Genomic DNA, 21,457 nt, shown 5'->3' on the forward strand with positions numbered 1-21,457 from the left:
GGAAAAGCATGAACTACACAGAAAAAGGAGGTTTACTGACACATGAATGTAAAGGTTTGCTTTCACTATTTTTCTTTTAACACTGCTGTAAGGCTTTCTGTTGTACAGGAATACCTGTGCTCAGTAAGTAGTCGGTCTGTCTTGGGGAGTAGAGAGCACGAAGCTGCTTTGTTGGGAAGCAGAACCTTTCCTGACCTCTCTGCTTCAGCTGTGGCAGCAGCAGTAGCAGCCACAACCCAGCTCCTCCCTGCAGTGCTCCAAGATCTACTTGAAGGCATCTCCTGCTTTTTGAGATGTGTAACATCCGTACACTTCATGATATGCAGGGTGAATTTTCTGGGTGGGTCTGGAAGGAAGCCAAAGGAATGCTTTAACTTTGAAAAGACCTGTGCTAAGTGTTGGTTTTTCCCTCCAGGTGGTTTTATCAGCTTCAATGGCTCCTGGCGTGTTCAGGGGATCCTGGCCATGTCCCGCTCGTTGGGAGATTACCCTCTGAAGAATCTGAATGTTGTCATTCCCGACCCTGATATTCTTACCTTTGACCTGGACAAACTGCAGCCAGAGTTCATGATCTTGGCGTCGGATGGTCTGTGGGATGCTTTCAGCAATGAGGAAGCTGTCCGATTCATCAAGGAACGCTTGGATGAACCACACTTCGGTGCAAAGAGTATAGTCCTACAGTCCTTTTACAGAGGATGTCCCGATAATATAACAGTGATGGTGGTGAAGTTCAGGAATAGCAGCAAAACAGAGGAACAGTAATTACCCATGGTTCTCTGCCTCACTCTGAACTTAAACCAAACTCTTAAATTTTAAACATAGTAGAAAGCTCTAGTAAATACCATTAAGATTCTACACAAAAGGAACAGATCCCTCTGGTCTTTGTTCTTTGCTTAACAAAAGGAGCAATACAACAAATACGTTCTGAGTGATCATAAGAATTAAGTTTGTTCACATGTACCTGTCTTCTGTGACCTTGCTGCTCCTTAGAAGCTAACTGTAATCTTCCATTTCAGAATTTTCCTCACAAATCGTGTGTAGACTTTTCCTTTGATCCCTTTCCTCTCATTTCTAGCAGTCAGAGGTTCATTTAGACACACAGCCAGGTCAGGGCCGTGCTGTCATTTAATAGCAAGTGATAGGAGTGATGCTACTCTTCACTCATAGGTGGGACGCCTCAGAATGACGCTGTCATGTTTCTCATCTCTTTTCTTTTTTAATCTGCAGTGATAAGGTTGTATAGGAAAAGGTTTGTGATTATTGGCCTAGTATTGATATGAAGGAGGAAAAGGAGCCAAATATTAGCCTGCTACCACAGAACTGGCTCTCTTGCTTTGTTTAACCTCACCCTTCCCTTAAATAAATCCCCGCCAAGCATGTGATTAGGTGTAGCTACTGAATTACCTGAAGCCACATGTTTATTCAGTCTGTGCATTACTCCGGTTACATTCCTTCTATGCCATATTGTATTCAAACCAACTAATGTTAAACTTCAGCAAAATACCTTTAAGGTCTGACACTTTCTATATCAAAAAATAGCTCTGTTGTGATAGAAGAATGTTGATTCCCGGAGACTCATGTTATTTTTTTGGCATGGACTTTTCATAGGCATGTAAAGAAAGTAATGCAAGGTAAAATTTATTTTGTTAGTGACTGTTTGGAAAACTAATGAAATCAGGGCATTCCTGAGAGTGACCTAGGTGGAAGTCAGGGCTATTAATGACTTCCTTGTACCACTGCAGATTAATCAGTGGTGCTAATTCGGGGGGAAACCACTGTAGAACCGTTCTTTGGTATAGCATATAAATGCCAGGCAGTGGCCTTGCACTGCAGAGATAAAAGCTTGTGTTAGGTCTAGATAAAACTGTGTTTAGATCTAACTTTCAGTATTTAATTGTATTTTGGAATCTGTGAGTACTGTAAGTTTAAAACAATGAGTGTCAGAGTTTGCTCTACGTCTGGTAACTCAGTTGCCTGCTTCATGACCGAGAGGCAGTGGCAGCAGAGTGGCAGGGCAGTGTGTGCTGAGGAACAGAGCCACGGCCCAAGGAGGAGGTGAGTGTTTCAGATGTTTGCTTTACTGGTATTGTGTTCTATAATAACCCTGGGGATTCCCTCCCTGCAAATTGTTGACCTGGACAATCTGCTGAGGACTCTTGTCTTCAAGGTGATGGCGGCTGTTGGTATTTGCATCCTGAGAGGAATCAGGGATGTAATGCATTAACTAATATCATCTGTTCCTTGGGTAAAGATATATCACTTGGTTAAACAGACACCTGTTTCTCATCACCCGCGCACAGGATTTTGGGGCAAGTGGCTTGCTGGTCCTCAGAATACCATGATGTGTTGTGGTTGTGCTGAGCAGGTGTGTGTCTCGAGACAGAAATGAAAGAGGACAAATTTCTGCACATGAGCAGGAATTCCCATCTTAGTCTTCTCATTTTTGGTCCTAGGTTATCTCTTTCCCAGGAAACTTCCCTCCTTTCATTTGTTTGGAGAGTATCACAACTCTTAGTCAGATCTATAGCTACTACCAGTGCTGTTCAAATTGTATCGTATCCTCTAGCAGCCTCTTCTCACCCCAGACTCTGGGTAGAGCCCCTCGACTCCAAGTAACAGACAAGTGAAAAGCAGAAGTGTGAAAGTGTCCAGCATCCTCCAAAACTGGCAGGCACCAGCCTGCACCACTCCTTCCCTGGAGGACGAAGGCTGCGGACTTCTTAAATCTCTTGAACAGTGCATTCGGGGAATTTTAAATGCAACTTTGAGGTTAAATTGAGCAGCTAACGGGAAATGTTAATAACGACAGCTTGCTTCAGTTATTTTATTTTGAAAAGGTATTTGAGGTCAGAATGCTGTGAAATTAAATCCTTGTGTGATATTTTCATGGGAGTGCTTAATCATGTACTCAATAATGCTACAGCAGCAGTATCGAAACTGTTCCGGGCAGAGCTCATGGTGCGTATTGCGTTTGCCTTTCCTTTCTCCTTCACAGACGACGTTTCTGTTGTACTGGCTTTTCTTTGGAGGACACCGCCTGGACGCTTGTCAAAACAGCTGCCCAGGGAACAGAAGAATTAGACCCAGCCGCCTACAGAACCCTAAAGCAGAGGGATGCTTGTGTAGCAGAGACATCACCGCTAATCCATCACAGGCATTTGAGAAGTTGGAACTGGGACAATGGTCAGCTCCAAAAAAAAACCATGGTAGACTAACACCACTGAGCAAAAAGCTCACAGCTGCCACTCAGCCTCCTGCAGCTCATGTTCTTGAGGTTAGTGAGTGCTGCTGAGGGATGCTGTCCTGCTCTGGAGCACAGCTCACTGCCTGGTTGCTTTGGCACTCAAGATACACAGAATGAGGTGTCAGGAATCCTACACGTTCACAGGCTCCCGAAGAACCGTGGGGAAGCAGTGGGAGGGTGGCTTGCTCTGGAAGTAAGCCATGCTCATGGGATTTAGGAAAACACAGCACAGTGCACTACAGAACTGTTTTGCAGACTCATCTGAATATTTATTCCAGATTCATACCCTGTCATTCATAGGCTCATCCAGTCAGTTACCCCATCAGCCCTATTTCAATCTTCCAGCATCTGCAGTTGCAGCAACAGCTGGTTTTAGCACCTTCAGTTTTCTCTGCAACACTCCCAACTTTCTAATAACTCTTTTCCTGGCCAAAGACATTCATGCCAATGATTTCGGTAAAGTTGCTGACTTTCGGTTTTGTTATTTAAAAAAACTAGCTAAAGCTACTTTAGGTTTAAAGATGAAGGTTTAGCGGAGATGAGAGGCTTGTGCAGTCTTCCACATACATGCGCAGTGCCTACCTATAGAATCATAGAATAGTTAGGGTTGGGAAGGACCTTAAGGTCATCTAGTTCCAACCCCCCTGCCATAGGCAGGGACACCTCACACTAAACCATGCCACCCAAGGCTCTGTCCAACCTGGCCTTGAACGCCACCAGGTATGGAGCATTCACAACTTCCCTGGGCAACCCATTCCAGTGCCTCACCACCCTTACAGTAAAGAATTTCTTCCTTATATCCAGTCTAAACTTCCTCTGTTTAAGTTTTAACCTATTACCCCTTGTCCTGTCACTACAGTCCCTAGCGAAGAGTCCCTCTCCAGCATTCCTGTAGGCCCCCTTCAGGTACTGGAAGGCTGCTATGAGGTCTCCATGCCCCCTGCTAGAAGTTTTTACTCCAGATCTAGACACTGGTAACTTTCCAGTCATGCTGATTTGTGCCAAATCCTGTTGTGATAAATGCAGCTGTTGGATGATGAGATTAATTAATGTATGTATTGCTTATGCAGCCTAAACAATATGTGGGCTGATCCTCCACTGCCTTAATCTATACCCTACATCTGGAAGGGTAGCCAGACACTGTAGCCAGAAACACCCCAAGTACACTCAAGCAGTGTGTTAGAATGTGTTACAGCATCAGAGAGGGAGCACTTTCAGCACACCATTCTCCAGGCTGCTTTCCTGCCTGGGCACCTCTCCAGAAAAAGGGAGAGACATTTTGGTTTAAGCAGCCTGTGCCCATCTGAGAGCTCCCTCTTGCTGTATGTGCTCATGGATAGGTTTTGTTGCTTAAGCCCAAGTAGCTCCATTGGTGATATCTGTTAAGCAAGTAAGAGAATCACATGGCGGAAAACTGCTGGATTAAGTTGCTGCCAAAGAGCATCTTTCATATGGTTCAATATGAAAAAGTGCACCTTGTAATTAGTCATCTGATCCACTACTTAAAAGAAGTTGAGCTTTGCCCAGTGATACTGCAAGCTAGCAGTTTAACTCACGTAGTACATTTTAAACCTACCACCGTTTAGCTTCTCATCTTGATTATAGACTACCATTGAGTGTATCGTTCTTGCCATATACCAGTGGGTTTTTTGAAAGGCTGTTCATCCATAGGACCTTCCATATAACCTTCACCCTGCGCGGCTCCTGGTACCATCGCGGGGATCCCAAGTCCTGGAACCAGCCTCGTTATGTGAGACCGTAGCTCCGTCTAGTGGCTGAGCATGGTAACCAAGCAGCGGGCCTCAGAAGTTATGAGTTGCTGTCTTAGTCGCTGTGAAAAATGTGATCGGAAGACTCCACTGGCCTTTGCACAGAAGTTTGCTTTGAGCAGCTCTCTCAGGCTGAATTCTACAGCAGTGCTGAAGCAGTGCAGGTTGTGCAAGTGCATCCACAGGCTAAGTATCAGCTAAGAAACACAGATACTCAGCTACTAAGAAGTTGGGATACCTCTCAATCCTGCCCTGCATCCTCAGCAAGCTCACCTCCCAGCATGGCTGCCTTCACATCAGTAAATGCATTTTTTGTGGGATCTAAACATTTGGCAGCAGTGCAGCTTACACAGACCATAGCAATCCAGTTTAGGGGAAGCCAGAATCCATCCCTAGCCCTGGGCTGGCAGGAGATGCTATTTCATTTCATATGAAATATAACGCCATGTCTTCTGTCACGACATCCAGTACTAGTGGTCTGGGCACACTGATCCTGTCTCACAGGGGAGGGGTGGTCACAGAGGATGCTGTGAGGACTGCTGTGGTCCTACAGTTTCTAAAAATACAGAATTTGAAATGAATGAGCCTGGTTTACTGAGCAGAATGTTTCAATTATAAAGTAAATTCCACCCAGCAGCAGGTATTGCCTACTAACTTGTGAACATAAGGTCAGTACCAAACCACTGATAAGGTCATTACAGTATTATACCATTTACATAAGGTAAAATTTAACAATAAATAGTCATGAAGCGTTTGGAATGCAGAAGTTAGTACTAAAGCACTGCATCAGCTCGAACTAACAGGGTTTCCTATGTAAACACTAATGCTCGACCTTGAAAATAAGGAAGTTACGTTGCTCAGCTGCCCTCAGAGTATGTAACATGCTTGCCTCAGATAACATTAATATATTGATAGTATCGGATACTTTACACAGAGAAACATCTAGCAAGTGATTATACAAAAGAATAAAACTTCCTCACCAGCCTTTCGCTTCCCAAAGGTAGCAGCTGTTTTACTTAAGTTTTCCCTTAGGTAACCAAAAGTTCTCAGTATCAGCTGTCTCTAGTTACAGATGATGGGTTAGATGCTCTGTTATTCAGGATGTGTGCAGTCAAAGCAGCTGAAGCCTTTCCAAACCTGTAAATAGTGGCTCATATCAAGAGCAATTCTTGAGTAAAGTTTTGAAACCCAGGTTCAGGAGCAGGTCAGCTCCTGGGTTTGGTCTTGTCTGCTCAGGCTCAAGGAAAACACTGAATTAGTTGAGCAATAAATAAAGTGCAATTTTTCTGTATTTAAATGGCCAACCCTTTGTTCTCTTAAATGTCCTGTGGAGACGCATCCGTACTTCTAGGGATACACATGCTCAGAAATCTACTCCAGCCCATATTCCACCACATTAATTAAATGAATAATTGGTTATAATGTTTCAGAAATCTAAACGCAGGGCTGTCAAGCATTGCTCCCCAGCAATTCATACACCATATGCAGGGGTGCGAGAACAATACAGATGAAACTGTGCTTTATCTGTGCTTGCTTTCATCTTGGTAGCACTAAGAGTCACAGGAAGAGTTTGGGAAGAGTTTTTTGAAGGTAGTTCCAATCCATACTGAATCTCTCTGCTGCTCTCTGGTGCATTGCTCCTAGGTGCATAAGCTCAGTAAAACCGTAAGCAGTGCTTAGCTGTGCTGGATTTACAAGTACAATCAATTTTTATAAAGCTCAAACCCATTTACCTTTAACATGGCAAACTGTAACAATGGTGTAACCGTTAAGTACAAAGTGAACAGGAGGAGGGTCTGCAAAAACTTTAAAACCAGGACTATGTGGATACACCAAGCGACTGTAAAACCACTTCTATACAGCATACCTGGAAATGCTCCCTCAGAAACGACTGAGATGGATGCATTAGGAAAATGAACCACACATTTAGAACTCTAAAAGGGCAGGTCAGAGCTTTATTAACAAAAATCCTACACAACACCCAAGATAACAAAACTGCAACATTTAGGCAGCCATCTTGGTTAAGGACAACTTCCATTCGGTGCAACAGGGCTGCCTTATCAAAGGTTAAGAGCCTTTTCAGGTTGGTTTGTAGCATTTTTTCACTCCAAGCCAGAAGCGTGTTTAAGATTTTATCTGCATTGCCAGCTCATGGCAGAGTGCGCTTTACTCCTAAGTGGAGGACCGCTGCCGGCCAAGCATGGCAGGGTACTGGGCTGAGCCCCAGCCTAGCCCAGATGAATGGATGTGATGCCAACATGCCGCCCTCTCTAAACCTCATGCAGGTCACTCGTATCAATGTAGTCTGGGCAACTAACATGCTGCACAGCAACTGTCAGAAGACTGGCATCAGGCAAAGCTCAGATGTATGAACCATCTCAAGAGAGGGTGCTGGGGGTAAATGTTCTATTTTTAAGACCTTATTTTATAGGAGGAAAACTAAGTCTCAACATCCATAAGGGCAGGTAAGGCAAACTGCACTACAGGTAGTATTTTCTCCTGTGAGCTGCAGGTCAATACTGCTTTTAGCTAAGAATCACACACAACATTTCAGAGAGAGAGAGACCACGTATTCTTTAGTCCTGTGAAGTGACGGGGCTTTAGGAGTTTTAGAAACTCAATATATAAGTGGAGTGGAGTAGGTCTGGTTTTGTTTTACAGTTTCAGGTTTCTTCAAAATACAGACTCAACTATACATGAAAACCAAACCCAACCACCTGCTTAGCTTCATTTTAACGTTTTCGTTCCTGCCCAGAGCACTTGCACTTGGTTGTGGTTTGCAGCTTAAGAGAATCATAGAATCATAGAATAGTTAGGGTTGGAAAGGACCTTAAGATCACCTAGTTCCAACCCCCCTGCCACGGGCAGGGACACATCACACTAAACCATGTGACCCAAGGCCTCATCCAACCTGGCCTTGAACACCGCCAAGGATGGAGCATTCACAACTTCCCTGGGCAACCCATTCCAGTGCCTCACCACCCTCACAGTAAAGAAGTTCCTCCTTATATCCAATCTAAAATATACAGTACAGTACATATAGTACAGTACAGTAACCTAATACACAATATCTGCATTAAAACCTGATGACCTTAATTTAATAGAGACTGCAGAAAGCTTTGCCCTACCACCTCTGTCTTAGGCAAACTGTAAAGTACATAATAAATGTACGCACTACTCACTACTGCAAAACTCTGCCTCCCAAACTCCTTCAATATATCTAACGTAACTGATGGACACAGATCAGGAATTCAGTGTCACGTCATTCAGTTAACCTTTATCAGTTTTTAGTTTAAATTTAAAAGAAATACGATAAATTTACATTCTTGATTCTGCATCCAGGCATTTGTGAGGTTTTTGCAATGAACTGTCACTGAAATGCTTTACTAGTAACTAGAAAAGGTGAGACAAAGCTTAGAAGAATATTCCAAACTGTCTTATGTTCCGCTGATACTGATCACATATAACACCCCAAAGTTTGCAGCACATGCTGTCTCACTGGTGATTTTGAACTTGTTTGTTCCAGAATACACACAAAACATTTAAGCATTTGACTTTCTAACTCGTCTGGAATACCATACAGGAAGCACAGGCTTGAAATTTTACATTTTAAACCTCTTCTCTGATTCACCCAGCAGCAGTTCCAAGCATCTTTGACCAATAGATTGTCATTAGGTTTTTCAAGTCGGAAAGCCCCATGCTCTTCTTTATCAAAGTCACAACTGCTTGGAATTCTGCTTTAATACAGCTTTCTGAACCACTTGCCTGCAGGAGAAAAAGAATCTGAGTATTTAGAAAACTCGTAGCCTGTGATTTAGGCTTCAGTTTTAGTACAATATTGTAGGCAGATGCAATAAAATTTGGGCCCACCACTGACTTCAATGCTTGTATTAGTTCACATTCTTAAGCTTTTTTTTTACCTTTTGCATGGCTGCTCACACTAGAAACTTCCATGATATTTGCTTTAAACAGAAACCTTAGCTTAGTTGTGAATTTTTACAGTCTTTTAAGCAATAATAAGGTCAGACTCAAATACAAGCCAGATTTGGAAATGAAAAAAATTTTTTTTTTTTAAATAAAACAAGACCAGGAATATTTTACACCGTACATTTCTTGCAGAATTGACATCACTTTACATGATAATTTCAGGTGGCATAAACAGGTTACTGTGTATGAGCAAAACCCCTGTAATCTATGACTGGCATTATCATTGTGGGGCACAAATACTAAAAATTACCTTGCTTGGTGATGGCTGTGTTTTGCCCACAGCCACCTCTCTGTGACTGTGGGTTCTGGGTCTCTCAGCGGGAGCATTGGCTGCTTTAGCCAACCAGCGTCTGAAGATTGCAGTGTCTCTCATAATTACTTTTTTTATTTTCTTTTGAAAAAGCAATACAAACTGTGTGGTAGCATCAGTGTTCTTGTGACAAATAACTGATTTCTTAACATTTAACATGGCAGGCCTATAACAAAAGAAAAGGAGGTTGATTTTCCTTAAGATGTATAAACAATCAAAGAACAAGTGAAAGATTTCTCACAGAGCTCTCGGGATCTGATCATAGTACAACAATCAAATAATAGATCCTAAACCCGCAGGAACAGCTGTAGTTTTACCTCTGTTTTGAGAAATAGAAGAGCATTCTTCCCTCCATTATGCAATACTGTATCTTTAGCTATTTAGTTTAAAAAAAAAAAAAAAAAAAATCTATTTTTGAAAAGCATTCACCTTCTTAACATACATTCTTAAAACAGTGACATCTGAAATACTTGTCTAGAGTATGGTCCCCAAGACCTCATTTTTATATCTAAAAAACATAACACTTCCTGTCATTCCATAAAAAGCCCATGTGCAGTAGATGATAAGGTAGCAAAATTCAATACTGACCATAATCACAATGTAACAAAAAACCTGGTAAAACCTCCAACTTGGTACTAGAGGTTTCTGCACCTCTTCTAATTTGTCTCTAAGAGACTAGCTGAAAGACAGCCAAATGTAAATACATGGTACCATCCTAGCTGTAGGACAAACAAGGTGGCAGTGCTCTGTCATTCTAGGTGTACAGGATGCAACTATAGTATCTTCACTGTGTAGTGGATGTGTCAAAAATAATTATGTTAACGCAGTTGCAAATTCTGTAGTGTTGTCTATTAGAAGTGTAAACTACTGAAAACTTGGCCTTGCTGAGATGAATAAAGTGATTAAAATACCTGTCTTTACAGATACAGTAGTTTGTCTTCTTTATGAAATACAACTCTTAGCATTTCTTACCTTTTCATTTTAAAATTTGAAGAAAGCTCTCTTTAGAGACAGATGTTTCTAAAAAATATGCCACGATATAAATGAATCTATGTGAATCTTCCTGATGTGGTTCCAAAACTCCCATGCAGAAGTACACACATGTAGGTGTGTACATACATGGGGTTTGATTATCCTGATGTATTAGAGATGTCTAGTAACTAAACTGCGTGTGTACTCCACTGCATCTAGCCCTCTAGTAGGCTATGAACATTACCAAAGGCACCAAGGTAATTCCGTTTTATCCGTCTATAGGTACACACACACTGAGTGCATCCCATTCCCAGAATTTCCCATCAGCTTCTGCAGACCCCACAAGGTCCACAGGCTTTTAACACTCCCAGAGCAATTTCAGAGGTGATACATTTAAATAAGAAGGTGTAAACTCTTGGGACAACTACAGCGGTGATATAGCGAAAGAGAAAGGGTGGCAGAAGCTTCATGATGGGCATAGAACAAATACTTGAGAGTGGCAAAGGATTATGTACTTGTAAAACCAATAAAATCAATCCAGGCAGGAATCTGTGAAGCATCTCCAAAGCCAGTTTCTTGGCATAACCATTATTCCTTGGTGACATTTCATATACTCCAGAAGATTCAGGTAGAACCCCTGTAGCTCACATGATCACATGGAGAAGCACCAGAGGAAGTCAGGATGGTGTATTCCAAAGTATTCTGCATGCACAGGGTTATGTACATGGAAAAGTGCTTTGTGAATTCCTAACTTTATTTCAGAGTAGCAGAAAGTCACAGAGAAATGCAGTCACTGCACTTTGCCCCAGCAGTGCAACCCTCCTTCAGTTGAAGCCATCTCTGCAGCTGTGGTTTTGTTCGGTGTTGCCCTGGATGTTTTCACACTGAATACATTTCACTTTATGTGTTCATACAGAATCAAAGACAAATAACCGAAGTGTTTGATGACAAATCCTGCCAAAACCTGATTATTTCACTTGATGTAATGCCATGTACTGCAATCAAATGCCTATACTTACAGATATCAAAATTAATTTTATAAAGAAAGAATTGTTGGTTATCTTCCGGAATACTGATGTTCACATTAAGCAGATTTAAGCAAATTCCAACATAAACATCCTCAAATTTAATAGGTTTGATATGACTCATCAGTTCATAAATTCTCAGGGCCAGTTTTCCATCTAGGATATAGCCCATCCCACTGCAGTACGGAGGGTACAACCTGAATGGATATTCATCATACGAGATGTATGTTTTTTGGTGAGAGCCTCTGTAGGCAAAGTTATCAATGAGAGGATAACCAGTAAAAATATTTTCTGATGAATTTAGCTTCAGAAGAAATTTTATCAAGTTAGCAGTGTTGATGAAGACATCAGTATCGGTCTTCATGAGGAACCTAGTGTTTGAACAGAACTCAGTGACCCACCGAAATGCCATGATTGTTTTCAAGGTAAGATTGTTGTAAGTGTCCATAAAATCTTGGCGAATTATGTCGCCATAGAGGATGCTTTCTTCTTCTACTGACAAGGCTGCAGCATTGTTTTCTCTTTGAGAATCCTGACCTAGTAAGAACAGGGTTAGAATTCGATGTCCCCACCAGAAGCTTTGAGACCCCCACGTCATCCTGATAGCCTGCCTTGATGTCACATCCTCAGGACGTGAAGACACCAAGATGACCAGAAATGGATTTATGTCTTTGCATTTCAAGCGCTCCCGCAATGTGAAGAGGTAATGTTGCTTGTAAACTGGTTCATATTCATAGAAATACATGAGGTTTGTATGCTCAATCACAGTGTTGGAAGAAAAAGCCACATACCACATTGCTGTGACAGAAAACACAACAAGAAACAAAAAAATCCATTTCAGTGGTCTCCTGTACACAACACTAACTGGATCTGAGCAATAACTGGTTTGCAGAAGTGCGTCAGTGACCTTCAAAATCCGTACCACAAGTCCTGAGGCATGTTTCTTGCTGAAAAAGAAATTAAAAAGTAGTCTTCAGAATGCTATTATTCAAATACTATCTTTTTCTTATCTTGTCAAGTGTCAGTTGAGCATGTGCTGTAATATAATGAAGACAAATACCAGACCCGTTGGTCCAGCTGTTACATATGGCACCCTGCACACCAGGAATTGCTGCTGTACTCCAGAAATGAGTATAAGCAGACCACAGAGCGACTCCTGAGCACAGTGTGGACTTAGATCCCCTGACTTTCATCCTGGAAATTCCCCCTATGTAAATCTGATCACACAGCAAGCACTATGACCCCAGAGATCTCAGCACAATTTCTTTGACTCAATTAAATCTTGAGGGAGGAATACCCTGAACAAAACCCAACTGCGACAAAGTGCTCAGCAAATTGATGTTCAGAGGCTTCAAAAAATTGTGATTTATTTTAAAGCAAGGAATTCCTACTGGTTTTGATAAGCTGGAGCAAATTGGCCAAGAAAGCAGGTAAAAAGAGAAGTACAAGCAAATATTTCATCTCTTTTTTAACAGCTGGACATCTACTTGTTCCAAATTGAAGAGGTGATGGAGGAGAAAGAGAAAAATCAGCTTCCTTATGAACAACATCACAGCCACAGACATGCTAACACAAATGTATCTTGACAGACAGAGCTCTTACACCACCCAAGAAATGGCTATTTTCACAACACACAACACTGAACAGCAATCATTTATTTTTTAATAGGTGCTTATTATTTGGTCGACGAGAAACTAAACATGAGCCGGCAGTGCGCACTTGCAACCCAGAAAGCCAACTGTATCCTGGGCTGCATCAAAAGAAATGTGACCAGCAGGTCAAAGGAGGTGGCAAAAGGGGTTGGAACTAGATGACCTTAAGGTCCTTTACAACCCAAACCATTCTATGATTCTAAGAGATTGAGTAAAGGGGCATCGCAACCAACTTTGTCATGGCAGCTTTACATCTGGCATAATGGGAGCAGTGGGGCATAATGGGAGCAGTGGGGAATCCACTGCAGCCCATGAATTTCAAATCTTACAGAAGTTTTGTAAATTAATATTTTCCACTTAAACAAACAAGACACTACAAAATCTGCCTACTACTTCCATCTACTTAAGTTTTAAAGAAGTAATTCCATCTGCATTATTTTTATGCAAAACCCTACCCATCTGTCAAAAAAAGCAATGGATTTTCTCAGTTCCATCAGGCACACCACACAGACCAAAAACCACAGTTGGCACTGGAGACGAAGACAAACCAAAGCCATTTTTTGATTACAGACATGTCCTGGTCCAGACTCCGAACTGCACAGGTATAAACCCCTGAAGACACTACTACAGTGTCAGGATTAGATACTCGCATCAATTCATCTTGCCAAAACTAAATGTAAAAATAGAACTTCAGGCCTGCACCCTCCACTTAGCAGTGCTTACTTTTACTCTACTCGTGAAAACTATGTATGCTGTGTAGATATCTTTAAGCCAAAATAATTACAATGTCTTACCATGGGAGTTCCAAATGATTTCTAATGTTTGCAGTAATAATGTTTACCCTGTGCTGTAAAGTATCCACAAAGACACAGTAAAGGTGATGAAAGGTTCAATTTCACAGCACAATTAATTACTATAACTTCACAAAGATCACTGCACGGCTTGTAAATGTTTTATATTAAAAAAAAAAATAAATCCAAACCCCAACATAGCATGCTAGAATTTAGATGGATTTGATTTGCCAGAGCCCACCTGCCTTGTATTTCTGGGTATGATCTGACTTTAAATGAATGATCCTTTAAAGGAAGCATTTGGAGCACATTTCACTGACGACACAAAGCACATCACTTAAAATGCATTAAAGCATTTTATGCAAATAGCTATTTAAAGAAAATAATTTCAGACTGATCCCTTTCAAGGCTGAGTTACTCTAAAAATACCAAGTGACAATCAGGAGTCAACCCTGCACCAAAGGTACCTAATATAACCACAGATTAGCATGTTATTAAGAACTTCCTAATGTGACTGATGTCCTGCCTTATAAAAACACAAAACCTTAGAGTTTTCACGCTCATTCACTTGAATTCACTCATTTTCAATTCACTCCATATGGATTAAACATATGCACGTAAAACAGCACAGAAGTTTGCAAGTGCAAAGGAAATTATCATTGAGGCTGCTCAAACTGCATTTAGGGAAGTTGATTGTAACTGAAAAAAAAACCCTTCAGAGAGTTGCCAATCTGGTATTTAATCCCTAGTTTTATGGAAAGAAAAAAGTAATAAAAATGCTCAGTTCTTCTCTCTTTATATATGCCAACCTGACTCTCAGTTAACAATATGAAAAACACATACTGGAAGAAAACAACCTTAGTTACGTATCAGTACTTAAGTATTTGATTTTATATAAATAACACTTCTCGGGGTTTGATGATCAATTCAAAGTAAATTACATCAAAATTTTGATCAGTTCTTGACTACCTAATGAAAAAAAAAATCTGCTTATCAGTATTTTGATTTTTTACTGACAGAAAAGACTGATTACATGACATTCTGAACAACAGAACTGCGACCTGAGCTGCTACGCAATAAAAAATCTGGGAAAATAAATCATCAGTTCAGGTCCTTTGCCCACACTATGCAAGACGGAATCGTAAAGATTCTGTATCCTTAGGAACAGCCACAGGGCATCGGGGACAAGCAGTGTAAAGCACTTTTTTTGCTGTGTGACTCTCGAGGAGGCCAAAGTCCTGTCTCCACAAACCTTGTTGCTCTCTTTCTTAGTCTCATTTCTCCAGTGACAGGCTAAACAGTTCGCAAGCTAGCAAAGGTTCACCACAACACAGCTTTTAGAATGGTCATGGGGTGGAAACTACACTCCCTAAAACATGACAGCTGGCTTTGCAACGCTGAGGATTCAACATACAGGCAGCCATCCTCCAGCATCATTAAGTGAGAACTCTGCAAATACAGGCAAAAAAAGAACAAAAGGGCAAAGCAAAGGAGAAATCCGAGTACCGCCCTCGATAAGGGCTGTGCTCTTCACTCCCTATTTCAAACGCTTAAACCAAAGCAATGAGTCTGAAGAAGTGAGGTCTAAAAGCTGAGCTTTTGCCTGGAGTTGGCGCAGTTGCAGTCCTTCCAGCTGCTGGGATACTCAGCAGGAGCAAAGCAAGGGCAACAACTGCTGCTTTCAGGGAAATACTTTCATTTGCTTCCAAGCTCGCAGCCTGCTGGCCCTACATGGTAAGAGTCTGAGATTATGCTGACAGAGAAAAGTGACCAACCTGAAAGCAAATGTAGGAAAACTGCAACGGAGCACATGCGTTAGTAACTCCCGCCGCCTCCTGACCCGCCGTCAGGGCTGGCTGTCAGTGGCGGGGCTGCCCGGGAGGCCGCGCACACCCTCAACCTCATCGCGCCCCGCCGCGAGGAGCGCGATGTCACCCTCCCCTTCCTCCGCCCGCCGTAGCCGTTACCGTGTCGTCCGGGGCTGCTGCCGCCCCACGCCCGCCGGCCAGGTGGGGCAGGGCATCACTCCTCCCTCTGATAGCGCCTGCGTTTCCTCGCAGCCACGCCGTCGGGTCTGGTTCGGGATGGCCGGCCCCGCTCTGGGTGAGTAGGGGATGTGTGGCCGCCACGCGTACCGCAGAAACACCCGCCTCCTTTTCCGCCTCCTCCGCAGGGCAGCTGAGCGGGGAGTCGTGAGCCGGGCGGGAGGCCCCTCCTAGGGCCTGAGACATGCCGCGCCGGCGCTTTCCCGCTGGGGCGCCTCGTCTTCCCCGCAGGGAGGCCAGGGGCGGGCCGGCGCTCGCAGCCCCGGAGGGGGGGCTCCGACCGCTACTTGCTCTTTACAGGCTGTACCCACAGCACAGTCGGCTATGGGATTGAAGTGTACAGGTTCCAGGAAAGAAGAGACGGGCCTTTTCAAATGGAACTTGTTCTCTTGCCTTAGCTACTGGAATTAATCATGGTGAGGGCTCACCCCCAGCTTCCATAAATGGCTGTATTACATTTTGTAACATTACCAAAGCATGCAGCCGTGGTGGAATATCCTGCCTGGACAGCCTAGGAACCTACACAGGTTACCGTTAAAGCTGCAGAGTTTACAAAAGGTTTATTGTGCAAAGTTTGAGTTTGAATAATCGATGCTAAACCAGCTGTTCCAGTTTTATTACTCTGGGGGTTTTAAACTGAATGTTTAGTCAGACCCTACATAAGCAAGATAGCCTCACCCCGGGAAAGCAAATACACCTTTGGACAAATCAAAGGTAGATTTCTCACTCTTTCAAACGCTCACCTTTAGGTGCAAATAGATACAGAACCTGCAAGCAGGAGGCTGCATCATGCTGCATCATGTGCAGCTGACTACAGCGTGGCTCTGATCTCCTCCTGGTGTACAAAGCAACGCAGGAAATCGGTTCTGGGAGTGGCTCTGCATCACTAAATCTTGCTCTGAGCCAAACTCAGGTTTGACTCGAGTACAGTTAAAAACTTTGAAGCCAGAGTCTCCAGAAGCTGTTCTGTCCTAGAAGCAAATGTAATTAGCTTACAAAAAAGTCAGATACTGCTTAATCGCTTCTTTAAGGCAATAATCTGAGTTAGTAATAGTTGCAACCATAAATATAAAATAATAACTATATTTATGCAACCATAAATATCAAATAAATACCAAAATACAGCGGGAGCAAATGTACAGTGCAGAGAACTGAAGCGCAGTCCCTCAGAAGTGAGCCATCCATCCTCTCGCTGGCACAGGAGGGAGGTTTTGCCTATGATCAAGATAGCTCTATTTCAAGGAAACAGCATGCTGTTTTGCAGGGAATTCTGGTTCCTTTGGCTGCGCTAACAGTGTGTTTCACAGAGTTTCCTGTCTCCCCATTTTTTGATTCATCCACATACATAGAAAGAAATGCATACACTTTCTTCTCTGGTTTAATACATCCTGACCTGCTTCTGAAAAAAACTCTACACATAACCTATCCGTGTTATTAAATATGAAGAACTTACAACAGTGAGTATGTCACAGTAATCTTTTGTTGCCCCTGGTTACTGCTGGTACAACCCTTTCAGCTTCAAGAGAAAACAGACTACAACTTGTCTGTCAAGACTGAGGTTTATTTTATGCAACATGTGTGATAGCTGAGCAACCAGTGTTGTAATTATTGAAATGATTACCCTACCCATCAGCAGCCCATGTGGCCAGGAGACCTTCCCATCTTTTTGCTGATTATGTACTTTCTAGAGCAAAGATGAATGGTGGTAACTAATACTAATGCAGCTGGGTATGAGGGCAAACCAGTACTGTAGTACTCAGGATGCATCAAGCCAGCCCAATGTAGATCTGCTAACTGTCAATAACATGGAGGCTCAATACGGATTCAATGATATTAGACTAAATTTCTTATCTCCTCTTTTTTTATTCTTATTTTATTTACTATGAGGGTGGTGAGACACTAGCACAGCAACTCTCAGATTGCCCAGAGAAGGTATGGCTGCCCCATCCATGGCAGTGTTCAAGGCCAGGTTGGACAGGGCTTTGAGCAGCCTAGTCTAGTGGAAGGTGCTCTGCCCATGGCAGGGAGGTTGGAACTATATATGAGCTTTAAGGTCCCTTCCAAACGAAACCATTCTCTGATTCTATGATTACTATTTAGAATGCAGCCAAAAAAAAAAAAAAAAATATTTTAATCAAGACTCTGTTGCTTTCCTGCGTTGGTTCCTTTCCTGAGGGAAATCATCTTAGATCAGCAGGCAACAATGGAATAGAGCATAAGGAAGTGAACAGAAACTGTTGATTTCAGGTAACTGAATCTCAATAATGACCAGATCGTAAGGTCTCTATTTAGGCTCCACCACACTGAGTGCATTTAAACTTGTCCATATAAACATAACTCGCTCAGTTTACAACTCCGACAAGGGAATCTAAGAGGACAATTTCAGGGGTGGGCAGAGGAGCAGTTGGCGGAGTCGAGGCAGCCAGATAGAGCAGAGCAGTTATCAGTGGAATTGTCTTACAGTTTGTTCGAGTCCATGTGCCCATGTAGTCACACATTAGAGATCACACTTGATATTAATTTGCTGCTGGAAGGTGAGATGCACCAATAAATCAGGTTCCTTGTCATTCTGTGAGTTACTAAGTATGGAAAAAAAGTAAGATTTTCATTCCTTACTGGCTGTGTTTATATTTCATTTCTTTTTGAGAACAGATGCAGACATAAAGGGATTTATCTTTTATCTTTATGTCAGGCTGCACCTAGAATACTGTGTTCAGTTTTGGTCCCCAGTATACAGGAAAGCTGAGGATAAGCTGGAAAGGGTCTAGAGAAAGGCCGCAAAGATGATCCATGGACTGGAAAGCCGCATGAGGAAAGTCTGAGAGAACTGGGTTTGTTTAGCCTTAAGAAAAGGTGTCTCATGGGAGACGTTATTACCATGTTCCAGTATTGAAAGAGCAGCTGCAAGGAAGATGGAGACTCCCTTTTTACAAGGAGTCACATGGAAAAGATGAGGGGTAATGGGCACAAGTTAATCCTGGGAAGATTCCAGTTGGACACAAATTTTTCACAATGAAAACAGCCATTGGAATAATGTCCCCAGGGAAGTGGTGGATTCCCCAACACTGGACACTCCTAAGATCTGGCTGGACAGGGTGCTGGGGTATCTAGTCTAGACCATGCTTTGCCTAGAAAGGTTGGACCAGATGATCCTTGAGGTCCATTCCAACCTGGGATTCTACAGTTCTATGACACTGGGTTGTCTGGAATAGGGCAGACAGGTAGCGGTTCCCTGGCCCTTGGGGTTAGGGATCACAACCAGGCTGCTGCAGGTTCCGCACACAAAATATAATGTAAAGAGTTCTTAAATGCTTATGGAGGTGCGGTTCACTGTTCAAACATGTTCGAAGACTCTATAACCTTTGTGCTTGTGACCAATTGGCACGTTACTCATAGTTGCTCCACCCACACAGGCTTGGCACTGAACAGTACACCTTCATAAATACTATCAAGTATATTATCAAGTTGATAAAAGCCAGCATGTATTTATACAGAGCCTTCATTGACTTCCCATAGTGCAAAGCTGCTTCTTCCCCTTCCTCTTCTGCACTCTTTGTGCTTCATCTGACAGGGGAAGAAAGACATCTTACTGAGGAAAACTGGCTTCACAAGAGACAGAATTCCAGCTTTAAAGGCTGCCTAGAGACGACCGCAGCAGAAATGGGCCTCCAGCATGCCAAACACTCCACAGTCAAACAAGCCAATATACCGATGTTAGGACTTGATTCTGCTGGGAAATCTACGCTGCTGTACAAGTTCAAGTCTAACGATGTTTTTTTAACAATTCCAACAATTGGCTTTAATGTTGACATGATTGAAACTGGGAAGGATTTTACATTGACATTTTGGGATGTTGGAGGACAACAGAAAATGAGACAGGCTTGGTGCAATTTCCTGGAAAATGCAGATGGACTGCTGTATGTTGTGGACAGCTTTGATAAGCAACGTCTGGAAGAATCAAAGAAAGAATTTGAACTCATTTTAAAGAATGAATTTCTAAAACGGGTACCAGTCATCATGCTAGCTAACAAGCAGGATTTGCCTGGGGCTCTGAACGCTGAGGAAATAACAAGGAGATTTAACATGAAGAAGTATTGCAGTGACAGGAATTGGTATGTGCAGCCCTGTTGTGCCATCACAGGAGAAGGTTTGTCCGAAGCACTCAGAAAGCTAACCATGTTTGTAAAACACTACAGCAGATTAAAGGAGACTTCTACCATCTTCAAGGAAAGCAAAACACTGTAAGAATTTCTGTAATCAAATTAGGATCTGGTGAATGTCAATCAATGTATTTTGTTGGACAGACTAAATCTGAAAATACTGGATTCTGGAGAACTCTTAGAAGTAAATATTTAGAAAGAACTACAACAATATTAAATTTTACTGTTATACCCACAGATGCTTCTGAGATACTACTCGCTGCATTTTATCAGTGATAATATACTCAATTTATTCAGCTGGGAAGTGTGGCTGTTGAATGATGAAAAAGGTGGAGCTGATCTTCTGCATTTTAGCATGTGGAAACAAAATGGGTGAGCAGTGCTTAGAATGCTTAAATCAAGTAATTTTCTCAAGATGTAAAATAGCCAAGTCATGCTATGATAAATCATGGGATTTAATAAATGCTCTGTGGATGTATTTCTCATGTGAAAATGTAGTCGTTTTAGATCTTAAACTCTTAGTTTCCTAGAAATAAACCTATGAATCTGAAATAGTTGTGGGATATTATTGCATTCTAGAACCATTGCTCCAAACAGGTTTTAACAGGATCTGCTCTTTATCGAGTCACAGACCGCAATGAGGTACAGTGCTGTCTGTAAGGTGGAGGTTGATGTCCCTCTGTTGCAGGTTTCTATGTACCAATTTCTTTCTTTCTGCACCGTTGCATTGCTGTCCAGTCAGAGCATTGGAAGGTAGTGCTGATCCCCATTGGTTTGGGGTGAGGGATAAAAAGGGGAAGAATGGGGGGGATTGGCTCCTTGGTTGAAGCAGGCAGGATCTTGATGGATCCTGTCTTGCCTGTACTAAAGCCACCTGAAATTTTGTTATTGATAAATTTATATTTGATTAAATTTTACAGAAGTGGCACAAAGTTGCTAATACTATTACTACACTATGTATAAAAAAAATTCCAAATGTAATTTCTGTGCAGATTTCCTGATGGATAAAGGAGTGAATTGTTATTCTGAATGCCATTAAAGCAATGAAGGATTGATAACTAGAAGACTAATTGAACTGTATCAGCCACAGAAACAGGTTAAGCACTAAGGCTGAAAAGTTAATAGGCCCTGCTCTTTTAAAAGCAAGAGAAAAGAGACCATCTAATTATTGGTTATACAGCCCCAGAAAATCCAACTCCATTATTTCTGCCTTCTGAGCGATGTCAGCAGATAAAGGATGCTCCAGTGGTTAGGATGCTCACTTAAATAGCTAGATTATCTTTTTTCCCCTACATCTACCACAGTCTTTGACCATGGGCAAGTCATTTAATCACTCTGTGCCTCAGTAGTCCCCTGGCAAAGTGAACTTCCCAGTTGTGCACTCTGAAAAAGCTGTGGTAAGGGTCAGCTGTGAGTCTTTCTCTTGAAGCAAAATTATTATGCCAAATAACTCACGTAAGAAATTTACATTTAGTTCTTACTAATAAACAGGCAGGATTTTC

The 21,457-nt window shown here is 42.2% G+C and overlaps 3 protein-coding genes across 4 annotated transcripts in view; 2 read left to right on the plus strand and 1 right to left on the minus strand.

Moving 5' to 3' along the window:
* The window catches only part of PPM1L (protein phosphatase, Mg2+/Mn2+ dependent 1L), a gene marked incomplete at both ends in the record, with an annotated part of 107,633 nt that extends 106,871 nt beyond the window's left edge, over positions 1 to 762 (plus strand). For both annotated transcript variants that reach the window (XM_080623195.1, XM_080623194.1), the window contains one exon: positions 416 to 762. In XM_080623195.1, coding sequence (XP_080479321.1) covers positions 416 to 762 — 347 coding nt within the window. The remainder of the gene's footprint in view (positions 1 to 415) is intronic.
* Positions 763 to 11,200: 10,438 nt separating this feature from the next.
* Positions 11,201 to 12,103, minus strand: B3GALNT1 (beta-1,3-N-acetylgalactosaminyltransferase 1 (Globoside blood group); the record flags this gene model as incomplete). The annotated part of the gene is made up of 1 exon (XM_080624015.1): positions 11,201 to 12,103. One exon carries the CDS (start codon positions 12,101 to 12,103, stop codon positions 11,201 to 11,203), a length of 903 nt encoding a protein of 300 aa, XP_080480141.1.
* Positions 12,104 to 19,455: 7,352 nt separating this feature from the next.
* Positions 19,456 to 20,040, plus strand: ARL14 (ARF like GTPase 14; the record flags this gene model as incomplete). The annotated part of the gene is made up of 1 exon (XM_080623640.1): positions 19,456 to 20,040. One exon carries the CDS (start codon positions 19,456 to 19,458, stop codon positions 20,038 to 20,040), a length of 585 nt encoding a protein of 194 aa, XP_080479766.1.
* Positions 20,041 to 21,457: the final 1,417 nt, after the last annotated feature.

Source organism: Psittacula echo (assembly GCF_963264785.1).
Source record: "Psittacula echo genome assembly, chromosome: 7".
Taxonomy (NCBI): Eukaryota; Metazoa; Chordata; class Aves; order Psittaciformes; family Psittacidae; genus Psittacula; species Psittacula echo.